This window comes from Oncorhynchus mykiss, chromosome 7 (assembly GCF_057628025.1).
Source record: "Oncorhynchus mykiss isolate SJ-2025 chromosome 7, ASM5762802v1, whole genome shotgun sequence".
Lineage (NCBI taxonomy): Eukaryota > Metazoa > Chordata > Actinopteri > Salmoniformes > Salmonidae > Oncorhynchus > Oncorhynchus mykiss.
In genome coordinates this window covers 57,164,571-57,189,693 of record NC_143028.1, presented here as the reverse complement: position 1 = coordinate 57,189,693, position 25,123 = coordinate 57,164,571, and the positions used below count along the sequence as shown (strand labels likewise).

The 25,123-nt window shown below is 43.8% G+C and overlaps 1 protein-coding gene across 6 annotated transcripts in view; it reads left to right on the top strand.

Moving 5' to 3' along the window:
- Nucleotides 1-25,123, top strand: part of LOC110528182 (inositol 1,4,5-trisphosphate-gated calcium channel ITPR1) — a 192,358-nt gene that overhangs the window by 46,656 nt on the left and 120,579 nt on the right. For all 6 annotated transcript variants that reach the window (XM_021610040.3, XM_021610038.3, XM_090241406.1 and 3 more), the window contains exons 17-34: nucleotides 2,829-3,001; nucleotides 7,252-7,371; nucleotides 12,388-12,582; nucleotides 12,972-13,223; nucleotides 13,476-13,617; nucleotides 13,707-13,860; nucleotides 14,287-14,477; nucleotides 14,699-14,831; nucleotides 14,918-14,972; nucleotides 15,108-15,273; nucleotides 17,074-17,244; nucleotides 18,877-18,957; nucleotides 19,082-19,219; nucleotides 19,298-19,423; nucleotides 19,617-19,817; nucleotides 20,075-20,326; nucleotides 20,726-20,851; nucleotides 21,101-21,229. In XM_021610040.3, coding sequence (XP_021465715.3) covers nucleotides 2,829-3,001; nucleotides 7,252-7,371; nucleotides 12,388-12,582; nucleotides 12,972-13,223; nucleotides 13,476-13,617; nucleotides 13,707-13,860; nucleotides 14,287-14,477; nucleotides 14,699-14,831; nucleotides 14,918-14,972; nucleotides 15,108-15,273; nucleotides 17,074-17,244; nucleotides 18,877-18,957; nucleotides 19,082-19,219; nucleotides 19,298-19,423; nucleotides 19,617-19,817; nucleotides 20,075-20,326; nucleotides 20,726-20,851; nucleotides 21,101-21,229 — 2,805 coding nt within the window. The remainder of the gene's footprint in view (nucleotides 1-2,828; nucleotides 3,002-7,251; nucleotides 7,372-12,387; nucleotides 12,583-12,971; nucleotides 13,224-13,475; nucleotides 13,618-13,706; nucleotides 13,861-14,286; nucleotides 14,478-14,698; nucleotides 14,832-14,917; nucleotides 14,973-15,107; nucleotides 15,274-17,073; nucleotides 17,245-18,876; nucleotides 18,958-19,081; nucleotides 19,220-19,297; nucleotides 19,424-19,616; nucleotides 19,818-20,074; nucleotides 20,327-20,725; nucleotides 20,852-21,100; nucleotides 21,230-25,123) is intronic.

Below are 25,123 nucleotides of genomic sequence, written 5' to 3'. Positions count from 1 at the left end.
AGGATTTTTTTATGAATTTATTTGCAAATTATGGTGGAAAATAAGTATTTGGTCACCTACAAACAAGCAAGATTTCTGGCTCTCACAGACCTGTAACTTATTTTTTAAGAGGCTCCTCCGTCCTCCACTCATTACCTGTATTAATAGCACCTGTTTGAACTTGTTATCAGTATAAAAGACACCTGTCCACAACCTCAAACAGTCACACCTCAAACTCCACTATGGCCAAGACCAAAGAGCTGTCAAAGGACACCAGAAACAAAATTGTAGACCTGCACCAGGCTGGGAAGACTGAATCTGCAATAGGTAAGCAGCTTGGTTTGAAGAAATCAACTGTGGGATTAATTATTAGGAAATGGAAGACATACAAGACCACTGATAATCTCCCTCGATCTGGGGCTCCACGTGGGGTCAAAATGATCACAAGAACGGTGAGCAAAAATCCCAGAACCCCACGGGGGGACCTAGTGAATGACCTGCAGAGAGCTGGGAGAAGTTACAAAGCCTATCATCAGTAACACACTATGCCGCCAGGGACTCAAATCCTGCAGTGCCAGACGTGTCCCCCTGCTTAAGCCAGTACATGTCCAGGCCCGTCTGAAGTTTGCTAGAGAGCATTTGGATGATCCAGAAGAAGATTGGGAGAATGTCATATGGTCAGATGAAACCAAAATATAACTTTTTGGTAAAAAGTCAACTCGTTGTGTTTGGTTGACAAAGAATGCTGAGTTGCATCCAAAGAACACCATACCTACTGTGAAGCATGGGGGTGGAAACATCATGCTTTGGGGCTGTTTTTCTGCAAAGGGACCAGGACGACTGATCCGTGTAAAGGGAAGAATGAATGGGGCCATGTATCGTGAGATTTTGAGTGAAAACCTCCTTCCATCAGCAAGGGCATTGAAGATGAAACATGGCTGGGACTTTCAGTATGACAATGATCCCAAACACAACGAAGGAGTGGCTTCGTAAGAAGCATTTCAAGGTCCTGGAGTGGCCTAGCCAATCTCCAGATCTCAACCCCATAGAAAATCTTTGGAGGGAGTTGAAAGTCCGTGTTGCCCAGCAAAAGCCCCAAAACATCACTGCTCTAGAGGAGATCTGCATGGAGCAACAGTGTGTGAAAACCTTGTGAAGACTTACAGAAAACGTTTGACCTCTGTCATTGCCAACAAAGGGTATATAACAAAGTATTGAGATAGACTTTTGTTATTGACCAAATACTCATTTTCCACCATAATTTGCAAATAAATTCATTAAAAATCCTACAATGTGATTTCCTGGAATTGTTTTCCTCATTTTGTCTGTCATAGTTGAAGTGTACCTATGATGAAAATTACCGGCCTCTCATCTTTTTAAGTGGGAGAACTTGCACAATTGGTGCCTGACTAAATACTTTTTTGCCCAAATGTATACTTCTGAACCACTGGAATTGTGATATAGTGAATTATAAGTGAAATAATCTGTCTGCAAACAATTGTTGGAAAAATGATTTGTTTCATGCACAAAGTCGATGTCCTAACCGACTTGCCAAAACTATAGTTTGTTAACAAGAAATTTGTGGAGTGGTTGAAAAACGAGTTGTAATGACTCCCAACCTAAGTGTATGTAAACTTCTGACTTCAACTCTCCCTTTAATGTAAAGACCATGCCATTCAAAGAGAGCTGTAATTGAATGTGGTGTTCAGTCAGTGTGTCAACTATACTCACATTCTGCCTTCATCAAACTTTCAACTACCCCAGCCCTCCCTCCCAGGGTGCAAGACACACACCCCCGCTCTCAGACACACACATACGGTCACACTCCTAGAGAAATAACTGTCCATATACACCCAGACAGACACAGAAGGATGTCTCGCTGCTCCCACTTTCACATACTGTGTAATTTTTTGGAATGGTGGCTGAATTCAGCTGGAGGAAGGCTGCCGGATGTATGTGGAAAGGCTCTGTTCTCTGTCTCAGATGAATGCTGGAGGCCTTTGATACTGCCGCACTCATACTGTCTCCATTAGCAGGGACCGTCATTCTCTCTGTAGTCTAATGACGTTACACTGGTCAGTCCAGTTGAACAATTCCAGGAAAATTGGGAAATTACCCATGGGAGAATTGTAAGGTAATCTGTGGAATTTACGTGGGGATTCTTAGATTTGATCTTACAATGAATACTAAGAAATGACTTTTCTTTCTACATTAAATTAATTGTTGAAGTAATGAGTGGGAAAGTTAGGTCAGGAATACTGAGACAACAATGTGAAAAGGGGATATCGTGTCAGTTGTACAACTGAATGCATTCAACTGACATGTGTCTTCCACATTTAACCCAACCCCTCATTTAACCCAACCCCTCTGAATCAACATCCACGTCTTCGGCACCCGGGAAACAGTGCCTTGCTCAGGGGAAGAACGACAGATTTTTACCTTGTCAGCTCGGGGATCCGATCCTGGCCCAACGCTCTAATCACTAGGCTACCTGCCGCATAGTCGTAGTGAACTAGTAGCAAGCTGGATCACACTATGAACACATTGTCATTAAAACTATAAATCAAAGTGGCTAACCATTTAACAGAGTTTACATTATTTGATTGACCTGATTCACAATTTTTATCTGACCTCATTCAATAGCATGGCATCAATGTAACATTTGCTATTTAGTAGACACTTTTATCCAATGAGTGCATAGATTTTCGTATGTTTGGACCCAGCAGAAATCTGACCCTCAACCCCTAGCGGTGCTTGTGCCATGCGCTTACTAACTGAACCACACAGGACCACAATCCCAATGTTGGGATAATGTTTTACTAAGATCAGGGGCTGTGTTTGTCCAATAGGAGTACATAGCCAAGCAGTTTCGCTTCATGCAGAAGCAGATCGGTTATGATGTTCTAGCTGAAGACACTATCACAGCCCTGCTCCACAACAACCGCAAGCTGCTGGAGAAGCACATCACTGCTGCAGAGATAGACACCTTCGTCAGCCTCGTCAGGAAGAACCGGGAGCCCAGGTGTGTGTGTGTGTGTATGTGTATGTATGTACAGTACCGGTCAATAGTTTGGACACACCTATTCATTCAAGGGTTTTTCTTTATTTTTACTATTTTCTACATTGTAGAATAATAGTGAAGACATGAAGACAACACTATGAAATAACACATATGGAATCATGTAGTAAACAACACAAGCATTCTCTCAACCAGCTTCATGAGGTAGTCACCTGGAATGCATTCAATTAACAGGTGTGCCTTGTTAAAAGTTATTTTGTGGAATTTATTTATTTCTTATTGCATTTGAGCCAATCAGTTGTGTTGTGACAAGGTAGTGGTAGTCTACAGAAGATAGCCGTATTTGGTAAAATACCAAGACCCATATCAAAGCAAGAACAGCTCAAATAAGCAAAGAGAAACGGCAGTTCATCATTACTTTAAGACATGAAGGTCAGTCAATGAGGAAAGTTTCAAGAACTTTGAAAGTTTCTTCAAGTGCAGTCACAAAAACCATCAAGTGCTTTAGTCTGATGAGACCAAATTTGAGATTCTTGGTTCCAATCGCCGTGTCTTTGTGAATTCAAGGCACACTTAAGCAACATGGCTACCACAGCATTCTGCAGCGTAACACCATCACATCTGGTTTGCCCATAGTGGGACTATCGTTCGTTTTTCAACAGGAAAATGACCTAACACACCTCCAGGCTGTGTAAGGGCTAACATCCGGCGCCGACAGAGATGGCCACCTCGCTTCGCGTTCCTAGGAAACTATGCAGTATTTTTTTACATTATTTCTTACATTGGTACCACAGGAAATCTTAGGTTTTATTACATACAGTCGGGAGGAACTATTGGATATAAGAGCAACATCAACTCACCAACATTACAACCAGGAATACGACTTTCCCGAAGCGGATCCTCTGTTTGGCCCACCACACAGGACAATGGATCGGATCCCAGCCGCCGACCCAAAACAACGGTGCCATAGACGGAGCGGTCTTCTGGTCAGGCTCTGTAGATGGGCACATCGCGCACCGCTCCCGAGTATACTACTCGCCAATGTCCAGTCTCTTGACAACAAGGTACAGTAGATGAAATCCGAGCAAGGGTTGCCTTCCAGAGAGACGTCAGAGACTGTAACATTCTCTGTTTCACGGAAACATGGCTCACTCAAGACACGCTATCAGAGTCGGTACAGCCAGCTGGTTTCTTCACACATCACGCCGACAGAAACAACCATCTCTCTGGTAAGAAGAAGGGCGGGGGTGTATGCCTTATGATTAACGAGACGTGGTGTGATCATAGCAACATACAGGAACTCAAGTCCTTTTGTTCACCTTACTTAGAATTCCTCACAATCAAATTCCGACTGTTTTATCTACCAAGAGAATTCTCTTCGATCATAATCACAGTCGTGTACATACACATGGACGGCCCTGAACGAACTATGGGATATGTTCCTCATAGCGTCGAACAACAACAACAATGATGAATACGCTGATTCGGTGAGCGAGTTATTAGCAAGTGCATCGGTGATGTTGTACCCACAGCGTCTTTTAAAATATTCCCCAACCAGCAACCGTGGATTGATGGCAGCATTCGCGCAAAACTGAAAGCGTGAACCACTGCTTTTAATCAGGGCAAGGTGACCGGAAGCATGACCGAATACAAACAGTGTAGCTATTCCCTCCGCAAGGCAATCAAACAAGCTAAGCGTCAGTATAGAGACAAAGTGGAGTCGCAATTCAATGGCTCAGACACGTGAGATGTGGCAGGGTCTACAGTCAATCACGGACTACAAAAGAAAAACCAGCCTCGTCGCGGACCACGATGTCTTGCTCCCAGACAAACTAAACAACTTCTTTGCTCTCTTTGAAGACAATACAGTGCCACTGACACGGCCCGCTACCAAAACCTGCGGTCTCTCCTTCACTGCAGCCAACGTGAGTAAAACATTGAAACATGTTAACCCTCGCAAGGCTGCAGGACCAGACGGCATCCCCAGCCGCATCCTCAGAGCATGCGCAGACCAGCTGGCTGGTGTGTTTACGGACATATTCAATCAATCCTTATCCCTGTCTGCTGTTCCCACATGCTTCAAGAGGGCCACCATTGTTCCTGTTCCCAAGAAAGCTAAGGTAACTGAGCTAAATGACTCACTTCCGTCATCATGAAGTGCTTTGAGAGACTAGTCAAGGACCATATCACCTCCACCCTACCTGACACCCTAGACCCACTCCAATTTGCTTACCGCCCCAATAGGTCCACAGACGACGCAATCGTCATCACACTGCACACTGCCTTAACCCATCTGGACAAGAGGAATACCTATGTGAGAATGCTGTTCATCGACTACAGCTCAGCATTTACCACCATAGTACCCTCAACTCGTCATTAAGCTCTGGACCCTGGGACACGACCCCGCCCTGTGCAACTGGTGGTGAGGGTAGGTAACAACATCTCTACTCCGCTGATCCTCAACGCTGGGGCCCCACAATGGTGCGTTCTCAGCCCTCTCCTGTACTCCCTGTTCACCAATGACTGCGTGGCCATGCACGTCTCCAACTCAATCATCAAGTTTGCAGACGACACTACAGTTGTAGGAAGGCTTGATTACCAACAACAATGAGACGGCCTACATGGAGGAGGTGAGGGCCCTCGGAGTGTGGTGTCAGGAAAATAACCTCACACTCAATGTCGGCTTGTCATCAAAATCACTCACAAACTTTTACAGATGCACAATCAAGAGCATCCTGTCTGGCTGTATCACCGCCAGGTACGGCAACTGCTCCGCCCACAACCGTAAGGCTCTCTAGAGGGTAGTGAGGTCTGCACACCGCATCACCGGGTGCAAACTACCTGCCCTCCAGGACACCTACACCAACCGATGTCACAGGAAGGCCAAAAAGATCATCAAGGACAACAACCACCCAAGCCACTGCCTGTTCATTACACTATCATCCAGAAGGCAAGTTCAGTACAGGTGCATCAAAGCTGGGACAAAAGCTGTTTTTCAGTCTCTATCTCAATGCCATCAGACTGTTGAACAGCCATCACTAATATTGAGTGGCTGCTGCCAACATACTGACTCAACTCTAGCCATTTTAATAATGGAAAAATGTATGTAATAAATGTATCACTAGCCACTTTAAACAAAGCCACTTTATGTAATGTTTACATACCCTACATTTCTCGTCTCATATGTATATACTGTACTCTATACAATCTACTATATCTTGCCATCTTGATGTAATAAATGTATCACTAGCCACTTTAAACAATGCCACTTTATATAATGTTTACATACCGTACATTACTCATCTCATATGTGTATATACTGTACTCTATACCATCTACTGCATCTTGCCTATGCCGTTCAGCCATCACTCATTCATATATTTTTATGTACATATTATTGTTCATTCCTTTACACTTGTGTGTGTATAAGGTAGTTGTGAAATTGTTAGGTTAGATTACTTGTTAGATATTACTGCATGGTCGGAACTACAAGCATTTCGCTACACTCGCATTAACATCTGCTAACCATGTGTATGTGACAAATAAAATTTTATTTGAAGGAGAGTGTTACATCAGATGACCTGGCCTTCACAATCACCCGACCTCAACCCAATTGTGGTGGTTTGGGATGAGTTGGACTCTTGCAGAGTGAATGAAAAGCAGCCAACAAGTGCTCAGCATATGTGGGAACTCCTTCAAGACTGTCAGAAAAACATTACAGGTGAAGCTGGTTGAAAGAATGCCAAGAGTGTCCTAAGCTGTCATCAAGGCAGAATCTCAAATATCAAATATTTACCTCTTATTTTTTTGCTTACTACATGATTCCATATGTGTTATTTCATAGTTTTGATGTCTTCACTGTTATTCTACAATGTAGAAATAAAGAAACCCATTTGACCGGTATTATATGTGATCACTGTGCATGCTCACATGTTTGTGTGTGCAGTACATGTTTTTGGTACAGATTTTAAGGTGTTAATTTGCATGTCTTGATATCGGTCTGTATGCTCTTTATAGCCAGATATATTCATGTGTTCTATGTAATTGAATCGAAGACATCAAGGTAGTAAAACACTGGAGTGTATTTTAAGCTGCTTAAGGTCAGATGGTATGTTTTCCTGTGTCATCTAATTGTGGTCAAGTTAAGCTTTTGAGGAATTTTTTATTTGAGACTAATCATAGGTCTATAGAAACGTGTTTTTGTGTACATGTGACTGTCTTTGTCCATTGAATGATCTGTGTGTGTCTTCCAGGTTCCTGGACTACCTGTCTGACTTGTGTGTGTCTATGAACAAGTCTATCCCTGTAACCCAGGAGCTCATCTGTAACGCAGTCCTGGACCCCACCAACGGAGACATCCTCATAGAGACTAAGTACGCCTCCTCGCCTCTCCATTCCTCTCCTCTTTTCCTTTGAGGAATCAATCAATACCTTATAGAAACATATTTTCTAAACATTTAACAATATCCAGTGGTTGTTGTTCTCTAGTCAATCACAGGTTGTTCTAGTATGGCAGATAAAGAGCTCGACATTCAGTGTAGTACTACTCTCTTTAGTGAAGTGTGTTCAGTTGGATCTCTTTCAGTTGTACAGATCAAGTTGCTCAACGTGACAATATGATGGAGTGTTTGCTCCTGGAGCACCCACACGGTGACCTTGAGCTCTACAGAACAATGAGTCCTCATGGTTGTCCTAATGGACCTGCCTAACTACAGTGCCTTCAGAAAGTATTCACACCCCTTGACTTTTTCCACATTACCATGACACATGCAGCACAGGGTGGTCCAGCCTGCACACACAACCAGGTTTATGGTTAATAATATATGGTATGGTCATTTAGCAATATACAGTGCCTTCAGAAAAGGCACATTTTGATGTGTTACGGCCTGAATTTAAAATGAATTAAATTTAGATTTTTTTTTGTCGCTGGCCTACACACAATACCCCATAATGTCAAAGTGGAATGTTTTTCAAAATGTTTACAAATTCATTAAAACAGCTGAAATGTCTTGAGTCAATAAGTATTCAACCCCTTTGTTATGGCAAGCCTAAATAAGTTCAAGAGTAAAAATATGCTTAACAAGTCACATAACAAATTAAATTGACTCACATGATTGTTGAATGACTACCTCAGCTCTGTATCCCACACACAATTATCTGTAATATCCCACACACAATTATCTGTAATGTCCCTCAGTCGAGCAGTGAAATTCAACCACAAAGACCAGGGAGGGTTTCCAATGCCTAACAAAGAAGGGCACCTATTGGTAGATGGGTAAAAATAAAAAAGCAGACATTGAATATCCCTTTGAGCATGGTGAAGTTATTAAATACACCTTGGATTGTTTATCAATAGACCCAGTCACTACAAAGATCAATACACCCAGTCCTTCCTAACTCAGTTGCCGGAGAGGAAGGAAACAACTCAGGGATTTCACCATGAGGCCAGTGGTGACTTTAAAATAATTATAGAGTTTATTGGCTGTGATAGGAGAAAAGTGAGGATGGATCAACGTTATAGTTACTCCACATTACTATCCTAATTGACAGAGTGAAAATAAGGAAGCCTGTATAGAATAAAACATATTCTAAAACATGATTCCTGTTTACAACAAGGCACTAAAGTAATATTGCAAAAAAAATTGGTAACAATTGGTAAAGCAATCTCCTGAATACAAAGTGTTATGTTTGGGGCAAATCATATACAGCACATTACTGAGTACCACTCCATATTTTCAGTCATAGTGGTGGCTACATCATCCTGTGGGTATGCTTGTAATAGTTAAGGACTGTGGAGATTTTCAGGATAAAAAATGAACAGAATGGAGCTAAGCACAGACAAAATCCTAGAGGAAAACCTGTATCAGTCTGCTTTACACCAGACGCTGTGAGAGGAATTCACCTTTCAGCGGGACAATAACCTACAACACAAGGCCAAATCTACACGGGAGTTGCTTACCAAGAAGACGGTGAATGTTCCTGACTGGCAGAGTTAAAGTTTCAGTGTAGTAGTACTACTCTCTTTAGTGAAGTGTGTTCAGTTGGATCTCTTTCAGTTGTACAGATCAAGTTGCTCAACGTGACAATATGATGGAGTGTTTGCTCCTGGAGCACCCACACGGTGACCTTGAGCTCTACAGAACAATGAGTCCTCATGGTTGTCCTAATGGACCTGCCTAACTACAGTGCCTTCAGAAAGTATTCACACCCCTTGACTTTTTCCACATTACCATGACACATGCAGCACAGGGTGGTCCAGCCTGCACACACAACCAGGTTTATGGTTAATAATATATGGTATGGTCATTTAGCAATATACAGTGCCTTCAGAAAAGGCACATTTTGATGTGTTACGGCCTGAATTTAAAATGAATTAAATTTAGATTTTTTTTTGTCGCTGGCCTACACACAATACCCCATAATGTCAAAGTGGAATGTTTTTCAAAATGTTTACAAATTCATTAAAACAGCTGAAATGTCTTGAGTCAATAAGTATTCAACCCCTTTGTTATGGCAAGCCTAAATAAGTTCAAGAGTAAAAATATGCTTAACAAGTCACATAACAAATTAAATTGACTCACATGATTTTTGAATGACTACCTCAGCTCTGTATCCCACACACAATTATCTGTAATATCCCACACACAATTATCTGTAATGTCCCTCAGTCGAGCAGTGAAATTCAACCACAAAGACCAGGGAGGGTTTCCAATGCCTAACAAAGAAGGGCACCTATTGGTAGATGGGTAAAAATAAAAAAGCAGACATTGAATATCCCTTTGAGCATGGTGAAGTTATTAAATACACCTTGGATTGTTTATCAATAGACCCAGTCACTACAAAGATCAATACACCCAGTCCTTCCTAACTCAGTTGCCGGAGAGGAAGGAAACAACTCAGGGATTTCACCATGAGGCCAGTGGTGACTTTAAAATAATTATAGAGTTTATTGGCTGTGATAGGAGAAAAGTGAGGATGGATCAACGTTATAGTTACTCCACATTACTATCCTAATTGACAGAGTGAAAATAAGGAAGCCTGTATAGAATAAAACATATTCTAAAACATGATTCCTGTTTACAACAAGGCACTAAAGTAATATTGCAAAAAAAATTGGTAACAATTGGTAAAGCAATCTCCTGAATACAAAGTGTTATGTTTGGGGCAAATCATATACAGCACATTACTGAGTACCACTCCATATTTTCAGTCATAGTGGTGGCTACATCATCCTGTGGGTATGCTTGTAATAGTTAAGGACTGTGGAGATTTTCAGGATAAAAAATGAACAGAATGGAGCTAAGCACAGACAAAATCCTAGAGGAAAACCTGTATCAGTCTGCTTTACACCAGACGCTGTGAGAGGAATTCACCTTTCAGCGGGACAATAACCTACAACACAAGGCCAAATCTACACGGGAGTTGCTTACCAAGAAGACGGTGAATGTTCCTGACTGGCAGAGTTAAAGTTTTGACTTAAATCTGCTTGAAAATCTATGTCAAGTCCTGAAAATGGTTGTCTAGCAATGATCAACAACCAATTTGATAGAGCTTGAAGAATTTTGAGAAGAATAATGGGAAACTGTTGCACAATCCAGGTATGGAAAGCTTTTAGACTTGCTCAGAAAGATGCCAAATGTGGCTCTACGAAGTATTGACTCAGGTGTGTGAACTTTTATTTATTATTTCATTTTCAATAGATTTTCAATCATTTCTAAAATCATGTTTTCACTGTGTCATTATAGGGTATTGTGTGTAGATACTTTGAATTTGAGCTGTAACTCAACACAATGTGGAATAAGTCAAGGGGCATGAATACTTTCTGAAGGCACTGTAGTAGAGAACAACATGTAACCATTCAGTAAACGTCTGTTCTTTCAGACAAAATGCTTGACGATTGCAAAGCACTTAATATCTCCATGTGTGCCATGGCTGCATTCATTTGTACCTACCTATGTGTTCTGTTCTCAGTGCTACACAAATGAAGAGGCAGGTTTACCCCTCTCAGAACTCCATGTGAAGCTTTTTGGTTCAACCAAAGTGTATTCCTGAGCTATAAGAGGCCGATGACGGGGATTAAGGCAGCCCCCCGCACCTCTCTGATTCAGAGTGGTTGAGTTGAATGAGGAAGACACATTTCAATTGAATGTATTCAGTTGTGCAACTGACTAGCTAGGTGTCCCCCCTTTCCCCTAAATGTGTTAGTAGTGTGTATCGTCACGCCAGCATGTTTGTATGTACCTCAAGGATGGTCAACTGGCTGTGTGTGCAGGCTTTTGTTCTAGCCCAGCTCCAACACACCTGATTCAGCTAATCCGCGTTTGGTCTTCAATTTAGACCACATTTACTTTACCAGTGTTTCTGAGCAGGGCTGGTACAAGACTGGTGCTGTCCAGGTTTGAGATCAAATACTGTTTCCACTCCCTGAATAGTCATGGTTGTGATTGGTGATTGGGTAATCTGAACCTAGATCTGTGGCTAGACGGCTTAGCACTATTCCTCTCCTCCCCAGACCGTTGCTGTCTAAGTTTTGAAATCAGGGCTGCGATTCAAACTCATAAAAGACCCCCTCGCCTTACGCCTTTGGGGGAATCCCCGTCACCATCTTTGAGGGTGGTCCAAATGATTAGCCAAGCAAGGGAAGTTTGCAACGTAAGCCCCTCAGTCCTCGTTTTTAGTTGAGTTTGCGAGTGTACAATTATGTTTACTCCGGGGCCTGAAACTCCCCATAATTCAATTCGCGACGATTGTACATCCGCTAAGAAAAGTCTGCCAAACTTAAAAACAACATCAATGGAGTCAAGTCAACATAAAAGTGTAAGTAAAAAGGTTAGAAATTGTGCTACTAATGCACACAATGGCACAAACACGTATCGTTAAAGTAATTATGTTTTTGTTTGGTTAGCTTTTGGAAATTGTAGAAATAAAAAAATGTCCTTCTTCAGAAGTTCCAGCTAAGCAGGCTAATGCTAGTTAGCTAATTCATTTGCTAGCTATCATACAGTAGGCATATATTAATAATTATATAGTTAATATAAGTGGACATGCAATGATAATTGACTGTAGCGCATATAAAGCACCCACAAGCTACCTGTGGCTGACAACGCAATCACCGTGGGATGAACGAGTGCCGAATTTCCGGGTAAGGGTGGTCCATTTAAAAATCATTCCTTCCTCCCTCGCCCCTTGCCCTGCAAGTGTATACTCGCCACACTTCATGATACGTCATCAGAAGTGTCCACTTAATTTGAGGGCTGAGGGGATAGGGTGCGTCTTTTAAGTGTTTGGACTGCTGGCCAAATGTTGTTTCCCCCCTGATAATTATTGCTGATATGGTAATCTGATCCTAGATCTGTTCTTATAGGGATTACTTCTTCTCCCCTCCCCAGATTGGTGCTGTCAAGGTTTGAGATTGAGGAAGCGTCCATCGGAGAGAACTCAGTGGAGTCTGAGGAGGACGAGGAGGAGGTGTGGCTATTCTGGAAGGACAGCAGTAAGGAGATCAGAAGTAAGAGCATCAGAGAACTTGCCCAGGATGCCAAGGAGGGTGCCAAGGAGGACCAAGAGGTGGTCAGCTACTACAGGTTAGAAACAACACCGGGCCTTTTCTCCTCTTTACTGTCTGTGACTGTAGACGATGAATAACTTCTGTGTTGGTCGAGATGCTAGTATGTGTGTATATGTGGGTTTCATCCTTGCTTTTGTAAATGGGGTCCTGTACATTGGGAGTGGATGAGGTAAGTACCCACCCCCTCAAGTTCCTATGAGTACTTGGAAAAGGTCCAATATAAATGAAATCATTCATAATCCACTTTTATTCTGAAACTAATGACATTAATTGATTATTAAAGTACCAGGAAGTAGAGAACCAGCATGCACCATTAACCTTTCTGTTTGTTGTCTCCCTCCTTGCCTCTGTGTCTCTAAATGTCTAAGCAGTGATGCCCCTTGTCCCTACTCCTCTTTCTCCCAGGTACCAGCTGAACCTGTTTGCGCGGATGTGTCTGGATCGTCAGTATTTGGCCATCAATAAGATCTCTGGCCAGCTGGACGTGGACTTGATCCTGCGCTGCATGTCTGATGAGGACCTGCCTTACGACCTGCGCGCTTCCTTCTGCCGAATGATGCTGCACATGCATGTGGACCGCGACCCCCAGGAACAGGTCACGCCTGTAAAGTATGCCCGCCTCTGGTCTGAGATCCCCTCTGAGATCGCCATTGATGAGTGAGTGGCAGGGCCGACAGCCTATCAGGGTTGGGGAAAGGATTTAGTAGCTGGGACAATGGCCTATCAGGGTTGAGGAAAGGAATGACTAGCATGTCCATTGGCCATCAGGAATGGAGTAAGTGGAGTGAAGGAGTGAATACAATGTCATAGTCTTATCAGTCTTGTGTAGTGTGAGAGTAGCATTAACATGGTAAGAGTTACAGAGTCATAAGTTGTCACCTGTCCCCTACCTGTATCCCTTGGTCCCAGCTATGACAACGACGGTACATCCAAGGATGAGATCAAGGAGCGTTTTGCCCTGACCATGGAGTTTGTCGAGAACTACCTAAGAGACGTGGTGTGTCAGAGCTTCCCATTCTCCGACAAGGAGAAGAACAAACTCACCTTCGAGGTAATTGGTCATAGCAGAATGAGTCTCAGTAGGACATGGATTTGCACTAGCTTTGTTCTCGCTTCCCATCTCTTTTGGTCTGTTCCCAGGTAGTGAATCTATCCAGGAACCTCATCTACTTTGGCTTCTACAACTTCAGTGACCTGCTGAGGCTAACCAAGATCCTACTGGCCATCCTGGACTGTGTCCACGTCAGCACCATCTTCCCCATCAACAAGCTGGAGAAGGGAGACGAGACTAAAGGTAGGACACAGTAACACACTGCCCCCCAGAGGGGTGAAATATCAAACATAAGTGGGGCTTGAATAGATTTGCAAATGTCCAGAAACATTCCTAAAGTTCCCAGGTTTTTCTCAGAGATTCTGGGATTTTGCAACCCTGCGCTTGAGCATTATTCACCCCATGGCCAACAAAGGACCGAACAATTGTACTCTCTAATGGAAAGACTACTGTATTTATTGATTTATTTTATTTTACTAAGAAAAGGCTGTATGCTTTTTATTTAAGTAGTATGTGTTCAGGAAGTGGAAATGTGTCTAATAAGCTATAAGATGTTTGTTAATGGATATTTATATTTTGTGTTTTAAGTTATCATTTCAGTTTTACTTGGTGTTATCACTGTTACACACAATGGTTGGCCCAATCATGTGTGCCTGCGTGCATTTCCAGGCAGTAACGTGATGCGCTCCATCCATGGAGTGGGGGAGCTGATGACCCAGGTGGTCCTGAGAGGAGGGGGTTTCCTGCCCACCAACCCCATCAACCCCCCCAACGGGGACCAGGTCAAGACACAAACAGAGCCGGAGAAACAGGACATCCTTGTCATGGACACCAAGCTCAAGATCATAGAGATACTACAGGTAGAAAGGCACACACACACTATCACTATCACTATCGATGCATACATGCAGTGGACATACTGTATACACTCCTTTGCAAATGTCCCTCCCCCAAACTTGGTTCCCCTCCTTAACCCCAACCACTCATTCATAACCCCCATTGCTTATCCTAATATAATCCCTCTACTATACAATAGTCTTACTAATTTAGTATGTGTCATGTTCCTCCCGTCTCAATGCAGTTCATTCTGAATGTGCGACTGGACTACCGGATCTCCTGTCTGCTGTGTATCTTTAAGAGGGAGTTTGATGAGAGCAACTCCCAATCTGATCTGTCTATAGCAGGAACCCACGAGGGACCAAACAACATGCCAGGTGGGAGAAGAAATCATCTTATGGCAGCCATCACTTGGCGTGACACCTCTTTGTGTGTTACTAAGGTCACTGAATTGTTTTCTCAGGAGCTCTGGACTTTGAGAACATAGAGGAGCAGGCAGAGGGGATATTTGGTGGAAGGTAACTGTTGTGATACGCTAAACCTGCAACAATTAGTCTGGCTCATTTCAGTTAATTTTTCATACTTGGCATGGCCAATTCAGTTTGTCGTTTGTGAATGTGTTCAAATATGTGTGCTTGTGTGCCCACACCCAGTGAGGAGAACACCCCGTTGGACCTAGATGACGATGGTGGTAGGACCTTCCTGAGGGTCCTGCTCCACCTGACCATGCATGACTACCCTCCCCTGGTGTCTCGAGCCCTCCACCTGCTCTTCAGACACTTCAGCCAGAGACAGGAGGTTCTACAGGCCTTCAAACAGGTACTCTACTGCTATCCACCCACCATACAACTAGTATACTGTATATACTAAGGATGCATGGGCCAGGGATCTTTTGGATACGCATCTGACCTGCAGTAAAAAAAATGTACTGACCTTCAGCCGCCTAATGCAATATAATAGAAACGATGACCCACATCTCATTTAAAGTAGCCAATTCTAAATGCATGAGTAGATTGTATAAACAGAAAGACCAGGGTTTTGAGCTGATTCATGAATCACAAAAGCATACCCATTAGCTATACTAATTTGCAGAGGTGGGACACAGTCATTGTTTTACAAGTCACAAGTAAGTCACAAGTAAGTCTCAAGTCTTAGCACTCAAGTCTCAAGTCAAGACCGACAAGTCGGTCCTAAACAAGTCATAATGTGCTCTTCACCAAATGTAATACCATTTCATAAGAGTAATATTTTGTATAATAAATGTACGCAAATCATGAATGGTTTTAAAAATGTATATATTTATTACTTTCCAAATAAACTTTATATTTCCATGGAAATACATGGGTAGCCATGAGAAAGACCCGCCCCCCCATTGTGATCGACAACCGAGGATCGGGGCGCAATCGGGGGCACAATCGTGCAATGTAGGCTTGTACACAATCACCCAACCTTAACACACACACACACACACACACACACACACACACACACACTCTCTGTGTGTGGTTACAGTAGGCTAACGTATGTTAATGGTTTCAGGAACAGCAGTAACATCAGGCAGGATTTAGGCTACCAACTGCCTAGCCAGTTGTAGCTCAACCTTGGGTGCAATGATCACATTCCCGCACTGACTGACTGTGTGTAGGCTCATTGATTTAATGTTACGTTAGCCTACATGCTACACTAGCAAAGTTATATAAAGCTGTCGGCTATATTAGCCACGACTTTGTGCAGCTTCAAATGTCGAACAAAGTTGGAAGTTGCTGCACCTTCGTCTGTCATTTTCTTCCTGCATGTTTTGAAAGTTGCAATCAATTTTTTGTTGATACAGAGTAGTCTTTATTTCCGAAAATAATAATTTTGGGTATCATCTTTCCAAGGGCTCCATCTGAATTCACCTGCCGATGTTCCTCTGCACTGCCACGTGAAACTTTTTCTCAGCTGGCACAATTTAATTGGTTGCTGTCCGATTCAAACTGTAATCCCTTAAATGAAGAGTTGATGCGCTGCAAACTTTTTTTAATAGCATCATTTTTAATATTTGGGCTTGGGGAGGGTATCAAGTCAGTTCGAGTCAAAAGGCTCAAGTCCAAGTTAAGTCATGAGTCATTGGTGTTAAAGTCGAGTTGCAAGTCATCATATTTGGGACTCGAGTCCAAGTCATGTGACTCAAGTCCACACCTCTGCTTATTTGGACATATTGTTATGCACTTATTGTGTGTTTTTCTGAATACTGCGATGTCTGCTAAATGACTAAAATGTTAAATGTAGTCCTATTAGTCATACTGTCATACATTCAGAATAGTCATACCATTACACTGTAGCCTACCAATGACCCCATTACTCACTTACCTAATATTCTTAGAGTAATTCCAATTATCCTAACAGACCATAAGTACCCGGTAGGGCTTTAGCCATGCTTGACCAGTAAATTACTTCATGACCTGACCAGGGAAAACCTGTAGATTTACACTCCAACTAGGGCCCAGAGTTGATCCTAGTCCAGTCACATGACCAGGTAAAACTCTTGTTCGTCTCTAATCATAAACACCATGCAACCATCCAAAATCTGGTGTCCTCCATACTGGTGTCCTACCGGTGGGTTGCCCATGCCTCCAGGTCCAGTTGCTGGTGACCAGTCAGGATGTGGAGAACTACAAACAGATCAAGTCAGACCTGGACCAGCTACGCTCCATTGTGGAGAAGTCTGAGTTGTGGGTCTACAAGAGACTGGGGCCAGACGAGGGCATGGACACTGGGGAACACTCTGCCGAGTCTCAACACAAGAAGGTACGGTAGTAGTCCGAGAAGGTACAGTAGTCGATTCAGATTCAGAGTGTTTGATAGGCACATGTACAGTGTTGCAGGTGTGATTGCAGGGTACAGTGAAAATCTTTGGCTTTGAGCAACATGCAGGACTCTAATAGTTCAAGAAGGTATGGTAGTAGTCCAAGAAGGTACGGTAGTAGTCCAAGAAGGTACGGTAGCTGTCCAAGACGGTACGGTAGCTGTCCAAGACGGTACGGTAGTAGTCCAAGAAGGTACGGTAGTAGTCCAAGAAGGTACGGTAGTAGTCCAAGAAGGTACGGTAGTAGTCCAAGACGGTACGGTAGCTGTCCAAGACGGTACGGTAGTAGTCCAAGAAGGTACGGTAGTAGTCCAAGAAGGTACGGTAGTAGTCCAAGACGGTACGGTAGCAGTCCAAGACGGTACGGTAGTAGTCCAAGACGGTACGGTAGTAGTCCAAGACGGTACGGTAGCTGTCCAAGACGGTACGGTAGTAGTCCAAGAAGGTACGGTAGTAGTCCAAGAAGGTACGGTAGTAGTCCAAGAAGGTACGGTAGTAGTCCAAGAAGGTACGGTAGTAGTCCAAGACGGTACGGTAGCAGTCCAAGACGGTACGGTAGCTGTCCAAGACGGTACGGTAGTAGTCCAAGACGGTACGGTAGCTGTCCAAGACGGTACGGTAGTAGTCCAAGAAGGTACGGTAGTAGTCCAAGAAGGTACGGTAGTAGTCCAAGACGGTACGGTAGCAGTCCAAGACGGTACGGTAGCAGTCCAAGACGGTACGGTAGTAGTCCAAGACGGTACGGTTGAAGTCCAAGAAGGTACGGTTGCAGTCCAAGACGGTACGGTTGAAGTCCAAGAAGGTACGGTAGCAGTCCAAGAAGGTACGGTAGTAGTCCAAGAAGGTATGGTAGTGGTCCAAGACGGTACAGTAGTAGTCCAAGAAGGTACGGTAGCAGTCCAAGACGGTACGGTAGTAGTCCAAGACGGTACGGTTGAAGTCCAAGAAGGTACGGTTGCAGTCCAAGACGGTACGGTTGAAGTCCAAGAAGGTACGGTAGCAGTCCAAGAAGGTACGGTAGTAGTCCAAGAAGGTATGGTAGTGGTCCAAGACGGTACAGTAGTAGTCCAAGAAGGTACGGTAGCAGTCCAAGAAGGTACGGTAGTAGTCCAAGAAGGAATGGTAGTAGTCCAAGACGGTACGGTTGCAGTCCAAGAAGGTACGGAAGTAGTCCAAGAAGGTATGGTAGTAGTCCAAGACGGTACGGTTGCAGTCCAAGAAGGTACGGTTGCAGTCCAAGAAGGTACGGTTGCAGTCCAAGAAGGTACGGTAGTAGTCCAAGAAGGTACGGTTGCAGTCCAAGAAGGTACGGTTGCAGTCCAAGAAGGTACGGTTGCAGTCCAAGAAGGTACGGTTGCAGTCCAAGAAGGTACGGTTGCAGTCCAAGAAGGTACGGTTGCAGTCCAAGAAGGTACGGTAGTAGTCCAAGAAGGTATGGTAGTATGCATCCACAGAACAGGAGTTAGCCACCTAGTGCTTAGCTCTGTGTGTTAAACTATGGCAATCGAGCGTTGGTGTTAGCCTGCAGGCTATCCTTTGGGAGAAATGCATTGGCTAATGGTCTTGTTCTTTAGGGTGACTCCAACTCAAGTGGCTCAGACAAACCAAAGAAACCAGAGAGCACCAGCAGCTACAACTACAGAGTGGTGAAGGAGGTGAAGTCTAAACAGTCTTTTTAACTTTTCATTATACTGTATTATCATATAGGTATCTGGGACAGATAGAGCTATGGGCAACATAGTGAACCCCTTTGTCTACACGTGTTGTGTGTGTGTGTAGATTCTGCTGCGTCTCAGCAGGTTGTGTGTTCAGGAGAGTCTGTCCGGCAGGAAGAGTAAGAAGCAGCAGCAGAGACTCCTCAGGAACATGGGGGCCCACACCGTGGTGCTGGAGTTACTGCAGATCCCCTATGAGAAGGTACTGTGTTTGTGTGGGCGTGTTTGTAGAGGTGTGTTTTTGTGCTCTCCATCCTTTCATCGTCGGTGTTGTCTCCAGGGGGAGGATGTGCGTATGCAGGAGATCATGAAACTGGCCCACCAGTTCCTGCAGAACTTCTGTGCAGGGAACCAGCAGAACCAGGCCCTGCTTCACAAACACATCAACCTGTTCCTCAACCCTGGGGTGAGACAGACTACACTGACCCACCATGACCTCACCACTGTTCTTACTCTTACCATGACATTAACACTGTCTTACTCTAACCATCTCTTCTACTCTTTCTTTCTCTGTCTCTTCTGTGTCTCCCTCCCTCTTTCGCTCTCTCTCCCTCCCCCTCGTCTCTCTCTTCCCCTCTTCTCTCTCTTCCACCCTTTAGATCCTCGAGGCAGTCACCATGCAGCATATCTTCATGAATAACTTCCAGCTGTGCAGTGAGATCAATGAGCGAGTGGTGCAGCACTTTGTCCACTGCATCGAGACGCATGGCCGCAACGTCCAGTACCTCAAGTTCCTGCAGACCATCGTCAAGGCCGAGAGCAAGTTCATTAAGAAGTGTCAAGACATCGTCATGGCTGAGGTCTTTTTTCAGTAATAACATCAGCATGTGTATTTGTCAACGTTTCAGTCTAGTTGACTCTTTTCAAGACAGTTAATTTGTCATTCTAAAAGAGTTGTCTATTTCTACAACTTGATACCTTAATACCAAATTATATGCAACTCAAGTCCATCCCCAACAAATCCTTTTCGGACATATTTGACCATCCCTTTCCAACCTACCCTGTACCCTCCATTGACTCTATTTTTCTTTATTTTCTGTCCATCTCTTCTCCATAGCTGGTGAATGCTGGTGAGGATGTGCTGGTGTTCTACAACGACCGTGCATCCTTCCAGACCCTGGTGACGATGATGCGGTCAGAGCGGGACCGGATGGATCAGAACAGTCCTCTGATGTACCACATTCACCTGGTAGAGCTGCTGGCTGTCTGCACTGAGGGAAAGAACGTCTACACTGAGATCAAATGTAACTCTCTGCTGCCTCTGGATGACATAGTGAGGGTGGTCACCCACGAGGACTGTATTCCTGAGGTGAGTTGAGGAGATGCAGGTTGGAAGATGCAGAGAGAGAAGGGTGGGGATTAGGGTTAGACTTGAAGGTTTAGAGCAGGGGGCTATGGGTCTCTAAGACATCACAAGCCAACAGTACCAATTATCAACTAACCGTCCCCACAAAGGCCTGTATGCCCTCGTTCCCGTTTCACTCTTGTGGACAACTAATTGTCCACTAGCTGTCATCTTCTCTGTGTTAGACAGTTTTGAGCCTCACTCTATGGGAACAAACCCAGTATAACCATGTCAACTAACATCATGCTACTGTACTCCAGCCCAGGCCAAAGCTACAATCAAGATGCATTCATCATCATTGTAAAACAACTCCTAGGGGCATAGACAGGGTGTAATGATGGTATTTAATCCTGTCCTTTCCAGGTGAAGATAGCCTACATCAACTTCCTGAACCACTGCTATGTGGACACAGAGGTGGAGATGAAGGAGATCTACACCAGCAACCACATGTGGAAGCTCTTTGAGAACTTCCTGGTGGACATCTGCAGGGTGAGGGACAACACTTGCACAATAGTTCTATGTCTGAATGACTGATGAGTGTGGGTCAGGGTTTCAATTAAACTCATTTACAAGGCATCATTGGAGCACAATAGTATAATTATTAGCACAACACAGTTTATCCTCCTATACTGTACGTATCCCTGCATTCATTTCAGTATTCAGACTATAAGGGCAGTACAACTACAGGTGAAACAGGAATGAGTTGTGGTCACCTTCTTGACCTTGTGTCTTCTGCAGGTGTGCAACAACACGAGTGACCGCAAACACGCCGACACAGTCCTGGAGAGCTACGTGACCGAGATAGTCATGGGAATCGTGACCACCTTCTTCAGCTCACCCTTCTCCGACCAGTCCACCAGCCTGCAGGTAACCACTGGCAACCAACAACTAACCACTGTTATCCATTTTACATGATTGTGTCGACCGAAAACAAACTGTGTTGGATTTTCTTTTCACATTGTTGAAACCGTCTTGAAACGGACAGTGGTGGATGTGTAACCAGGCCGGCTCAGTAAAGCTTGGTTTGGCTCGCCTCGGAGTAAGACAGTGCTAATGTCATGGTTGAAGGTTTAATAATTACCAAAAATGTCTCTGTAGATAGATAGCTCCCAGCTCCCAAGAGGCACCTGTCTCTCTCCTAACATAGCCCCTCCCACAACTAGCTATTGTTACCTTTAACCCCCAGCCCCCTCCCTCTCTTTCATCACTTTATTGTATAGTGTAGGTGACCAGGACCATGTTTGTAAATATGGATAGATATACTAATAGTCACCAAATCTACATTTTAACCACATATGCATACAGTATGTCCCCTCCCTCCATTGACATAACCTAATGGTTTCATCCCACTCCCTTCTCCACCTACCAACCTATATGGTGAATCCATTTCAATTCAATCACTTTTTGACAGCACCTCCTTTGATTTGAACATAACCATCCATACATATTTGACCATTGTAGAAGTGCTCAGAAAGTGTATTTTTTAACCTTAATGCCAAAACATTCAATAGATAAAGGTGCTCAAAGTTGACCCATTTTGCATACCCCACCATACCATGAGACAGGCATGTGTTCTTCACTGGAAAAGATCAACAGTTGAGATGGATATTTCTTGAAAAACATGTTTTTTAATAGATAATTGACTTTTTAACCTTTTAACATCAATTATCTAAAAGTGTTAACTCTGATTTTTATTTTATTTTTATATACACATATGTTGTTGAGACACAACATGCTCTTGAATACAGGGTGGGTGTCATGTTTTGGCTGATAAATGTACTAACATGGGAATAACACACCAGAGAATGTTGACTTGAAAAATGGCGATAAAAATGGCAATGATAATGGCAATAATAATGGCGCTGAAGGAGATGGCTGCCGTTTTACGATCCTGTATCCAATTGTGCTATTGTGCATGCTTTTTCGCGTTATTTTGTACATAATGTTTCTGCCACCGTGTCTTATGACCGAAAAGAGCTTCTTGACATCAGAGCAGCGATTACTCACCCCATACTGGAAGAATTGTTCAATGAGTCGGACAGGAAGGATTTACTTCGGGAAGCCCAACAGGGCCCTCATCCCCGTCATTCGCAGGAGGAAAAGCCGGAGATATCGTGGACGACAGTCCGGGTGCCTTGTAAGGATCCGTCGCCAAGAGGGTAATCTACCTTTACCATCGGTCCTATTAGTCAACGTACAATCAATCGATAATAAAATAGACGAACTACGAGCATGTATATCCTACCAACAGGACATTAAAACTGTAATATCTTATGTTTCACCGAGTCATGGCTGAACATGATTAAAATACACCTGGCGGGTTTTAAGCTTTTTCGGCAGGATAGAACAGCAGCTTCTGGTAAGACAAGGGTCGGCGGTCTATGTACATTTGTAAACAACAGCTGGTGCACGAAATCTAAGGAAATCTGTTTTGCTCGCCCTGAAGTAGAGCATCTCATGATAAGCTGTAGACCACACTATTTACCAAGAGAGTTTACATCTATATTTTTTGTAGCCGTCTATATACCACCGCAGACTGATGCTGGCACTAAGACCGCACTCAATGAGCTGTATACGGCCATAAGCAAACAGGAAAACGTTCATCCAGAGTTGGCTCTCCTATTGGGTGGGGACTTTAATGCAGGGAAACTCATATCCATACTACCTAATCTTTACCAGCATGCTAAATGTGCAACCCGAGGGGGGGAAAAAACTCTAGACCACCTTTACTCCACACACAGAGCCCTGTCGATGTTAATGGAGGCCTGTTCAGCCCTCCCTTTCCTGTAGTCCACGATCCGCTCCTTTGTCTTGCTCACATTGATGGAGAGGTTGTTGTCCTGGCACCACACTGCCAGTTTTCTGACCTCTCATCATTGTCGGTGATCAGTCCTACCACTGTTGTGTCGTCAGCAAACTTAATGATAGTGTTGGAATCATGTTTGGCCATGCAGTCGTGGGTAAACAAGGAGTATAGGAGGGGACTAAGTACACACCACTGAGGGCCCCCAGTGTTAAGGATCAGCATGGCAGACGTGTTGTTGCCTACTCTTACCACCTGGGGGCGGCCCGTCAGGAAGTCCTGGATCCAGTTCCAGAGGGAGGTGTTTAGTCCCCAAGTCCTTAGCTTAGTGATGAGCTCCGTGGGCACTATGGTGTTGAACACTGAGCTCTAGTCAATGAACAGCATTTTCACATAGGTGTTCCTTTTGTCCAGGTGGGAAAGTGCAGTGAGGAGTGCGATTGAGTCATCTGTGGATCTGTTGGGGCGTTATGCGAATTAGAATGGGTCTAAGGTGTCCGGGGGGATGCTGTTGATGTGAGCCATGACCTGCCTTTCAAAACACTTCATGGCTACCGACGTGAGTGCTAAGGGGCGGTAATCATTTAGGCAGGTTACCTTCGCTTCCTTGGTCACAGGGACTATGGTGGTGTGCTTGAAACGTAGATATTACAGACACGGTCAGGGAGAGGTTGAAAATGTCATTGAGACACTTGACAGTTGGGTCCACCCATGCTTTAAATACACGTCCTGGTAATCTGTCTGGCCCAGTGGCTTTGTGAATGTTGACCTGTTTAAAGGTTTTGTTCACATCGGCTACCGAGAGCGTTATTTGCTTGTAAGCAGGAATCAGGAGGGATGAATAACAGCACCAGCTGTTATTGACAAATAGACACACACCCCCACCCCTCGTCTTACCAGATATAGCTTCTCTGTTCTGCCGGTGCATGGAAAATCCCGCCACCAGCCACGTTTCGGTGAAACATAAGATATTGCAATTTTTTATGTCCCGTTGGTAGGATAATCTTAATTTTAGGTTATCAATTTTATTTTCCAATGATTGCACGTTAGCAAGAAGAACGGATGGCGATTGGAGTTTACTCGCTCGCCTACGGATTCTCAGAAGGCAGCCCGATCTGCGGCCCCTTTTCCTGCCTCTTTTCTTCTTGCAAATTACGGGGATCTTGGCCTGTTTTTTTCTTAACTTCTTAAAAGATTGTTAGTTAAGGGCTTGTAAGTAAGCATTTCACTCTAAGGTCTACTACACATGTGACAAATTAGATTTGATTTGATTGAATGAGATTATCGGTTTTAAATTATACTGTTAATCCTCCATAGAAAACCTATTGAAATATAGATCATAGAATAGACATGACCATTCAAGTTGACATTTGATGGTGGATGGACTGGTGGTCATCTTTATGGAGGTAAAAATGTAAATTAAATTTAGTGTAAAAAAAATAATTAAAATATTAATTTTAGCAAAACAAATTACTTAAATATCACATTTACATAAGTATTCAGACCCTTTACTCAGTACTTTGTTGAAGCACATTTAGCAGTGATTACAGCCTCGAGTCTTCTTGGGTATGACTCTACAAGCTTGGCACACCTGTATTTTGGGAGTTTCTCTCATTCTTCTCTGCAGATCCTCTCAAGCTATGTCAGGTTGGATGGGGAGCATCGCTGCACAGCTATTCTCAGATCTCTCCAGAGATGTTCGGTCGGGTTCATGTCTGGGCTCTGGCTGGGCCACTCAAGAACATTCAGAGACTTGTCCCTAAGCCACTCCTGCGTTGTCTTCGCTGTGTCCTTAGGGTAGTTATCCTGTTGGAAGGTGAACCTTTGCCCCAGTCTGAGGTCCTGAGCAGGTTTTCATCAAGGATCTCTGTACTTTGCTACGTTCATCTTTCCCTCGATCCTGACCAGTCTCCCAGTCCCTGCTGCTGAAAAACATCCCTGCAGCATGATACTGCCAC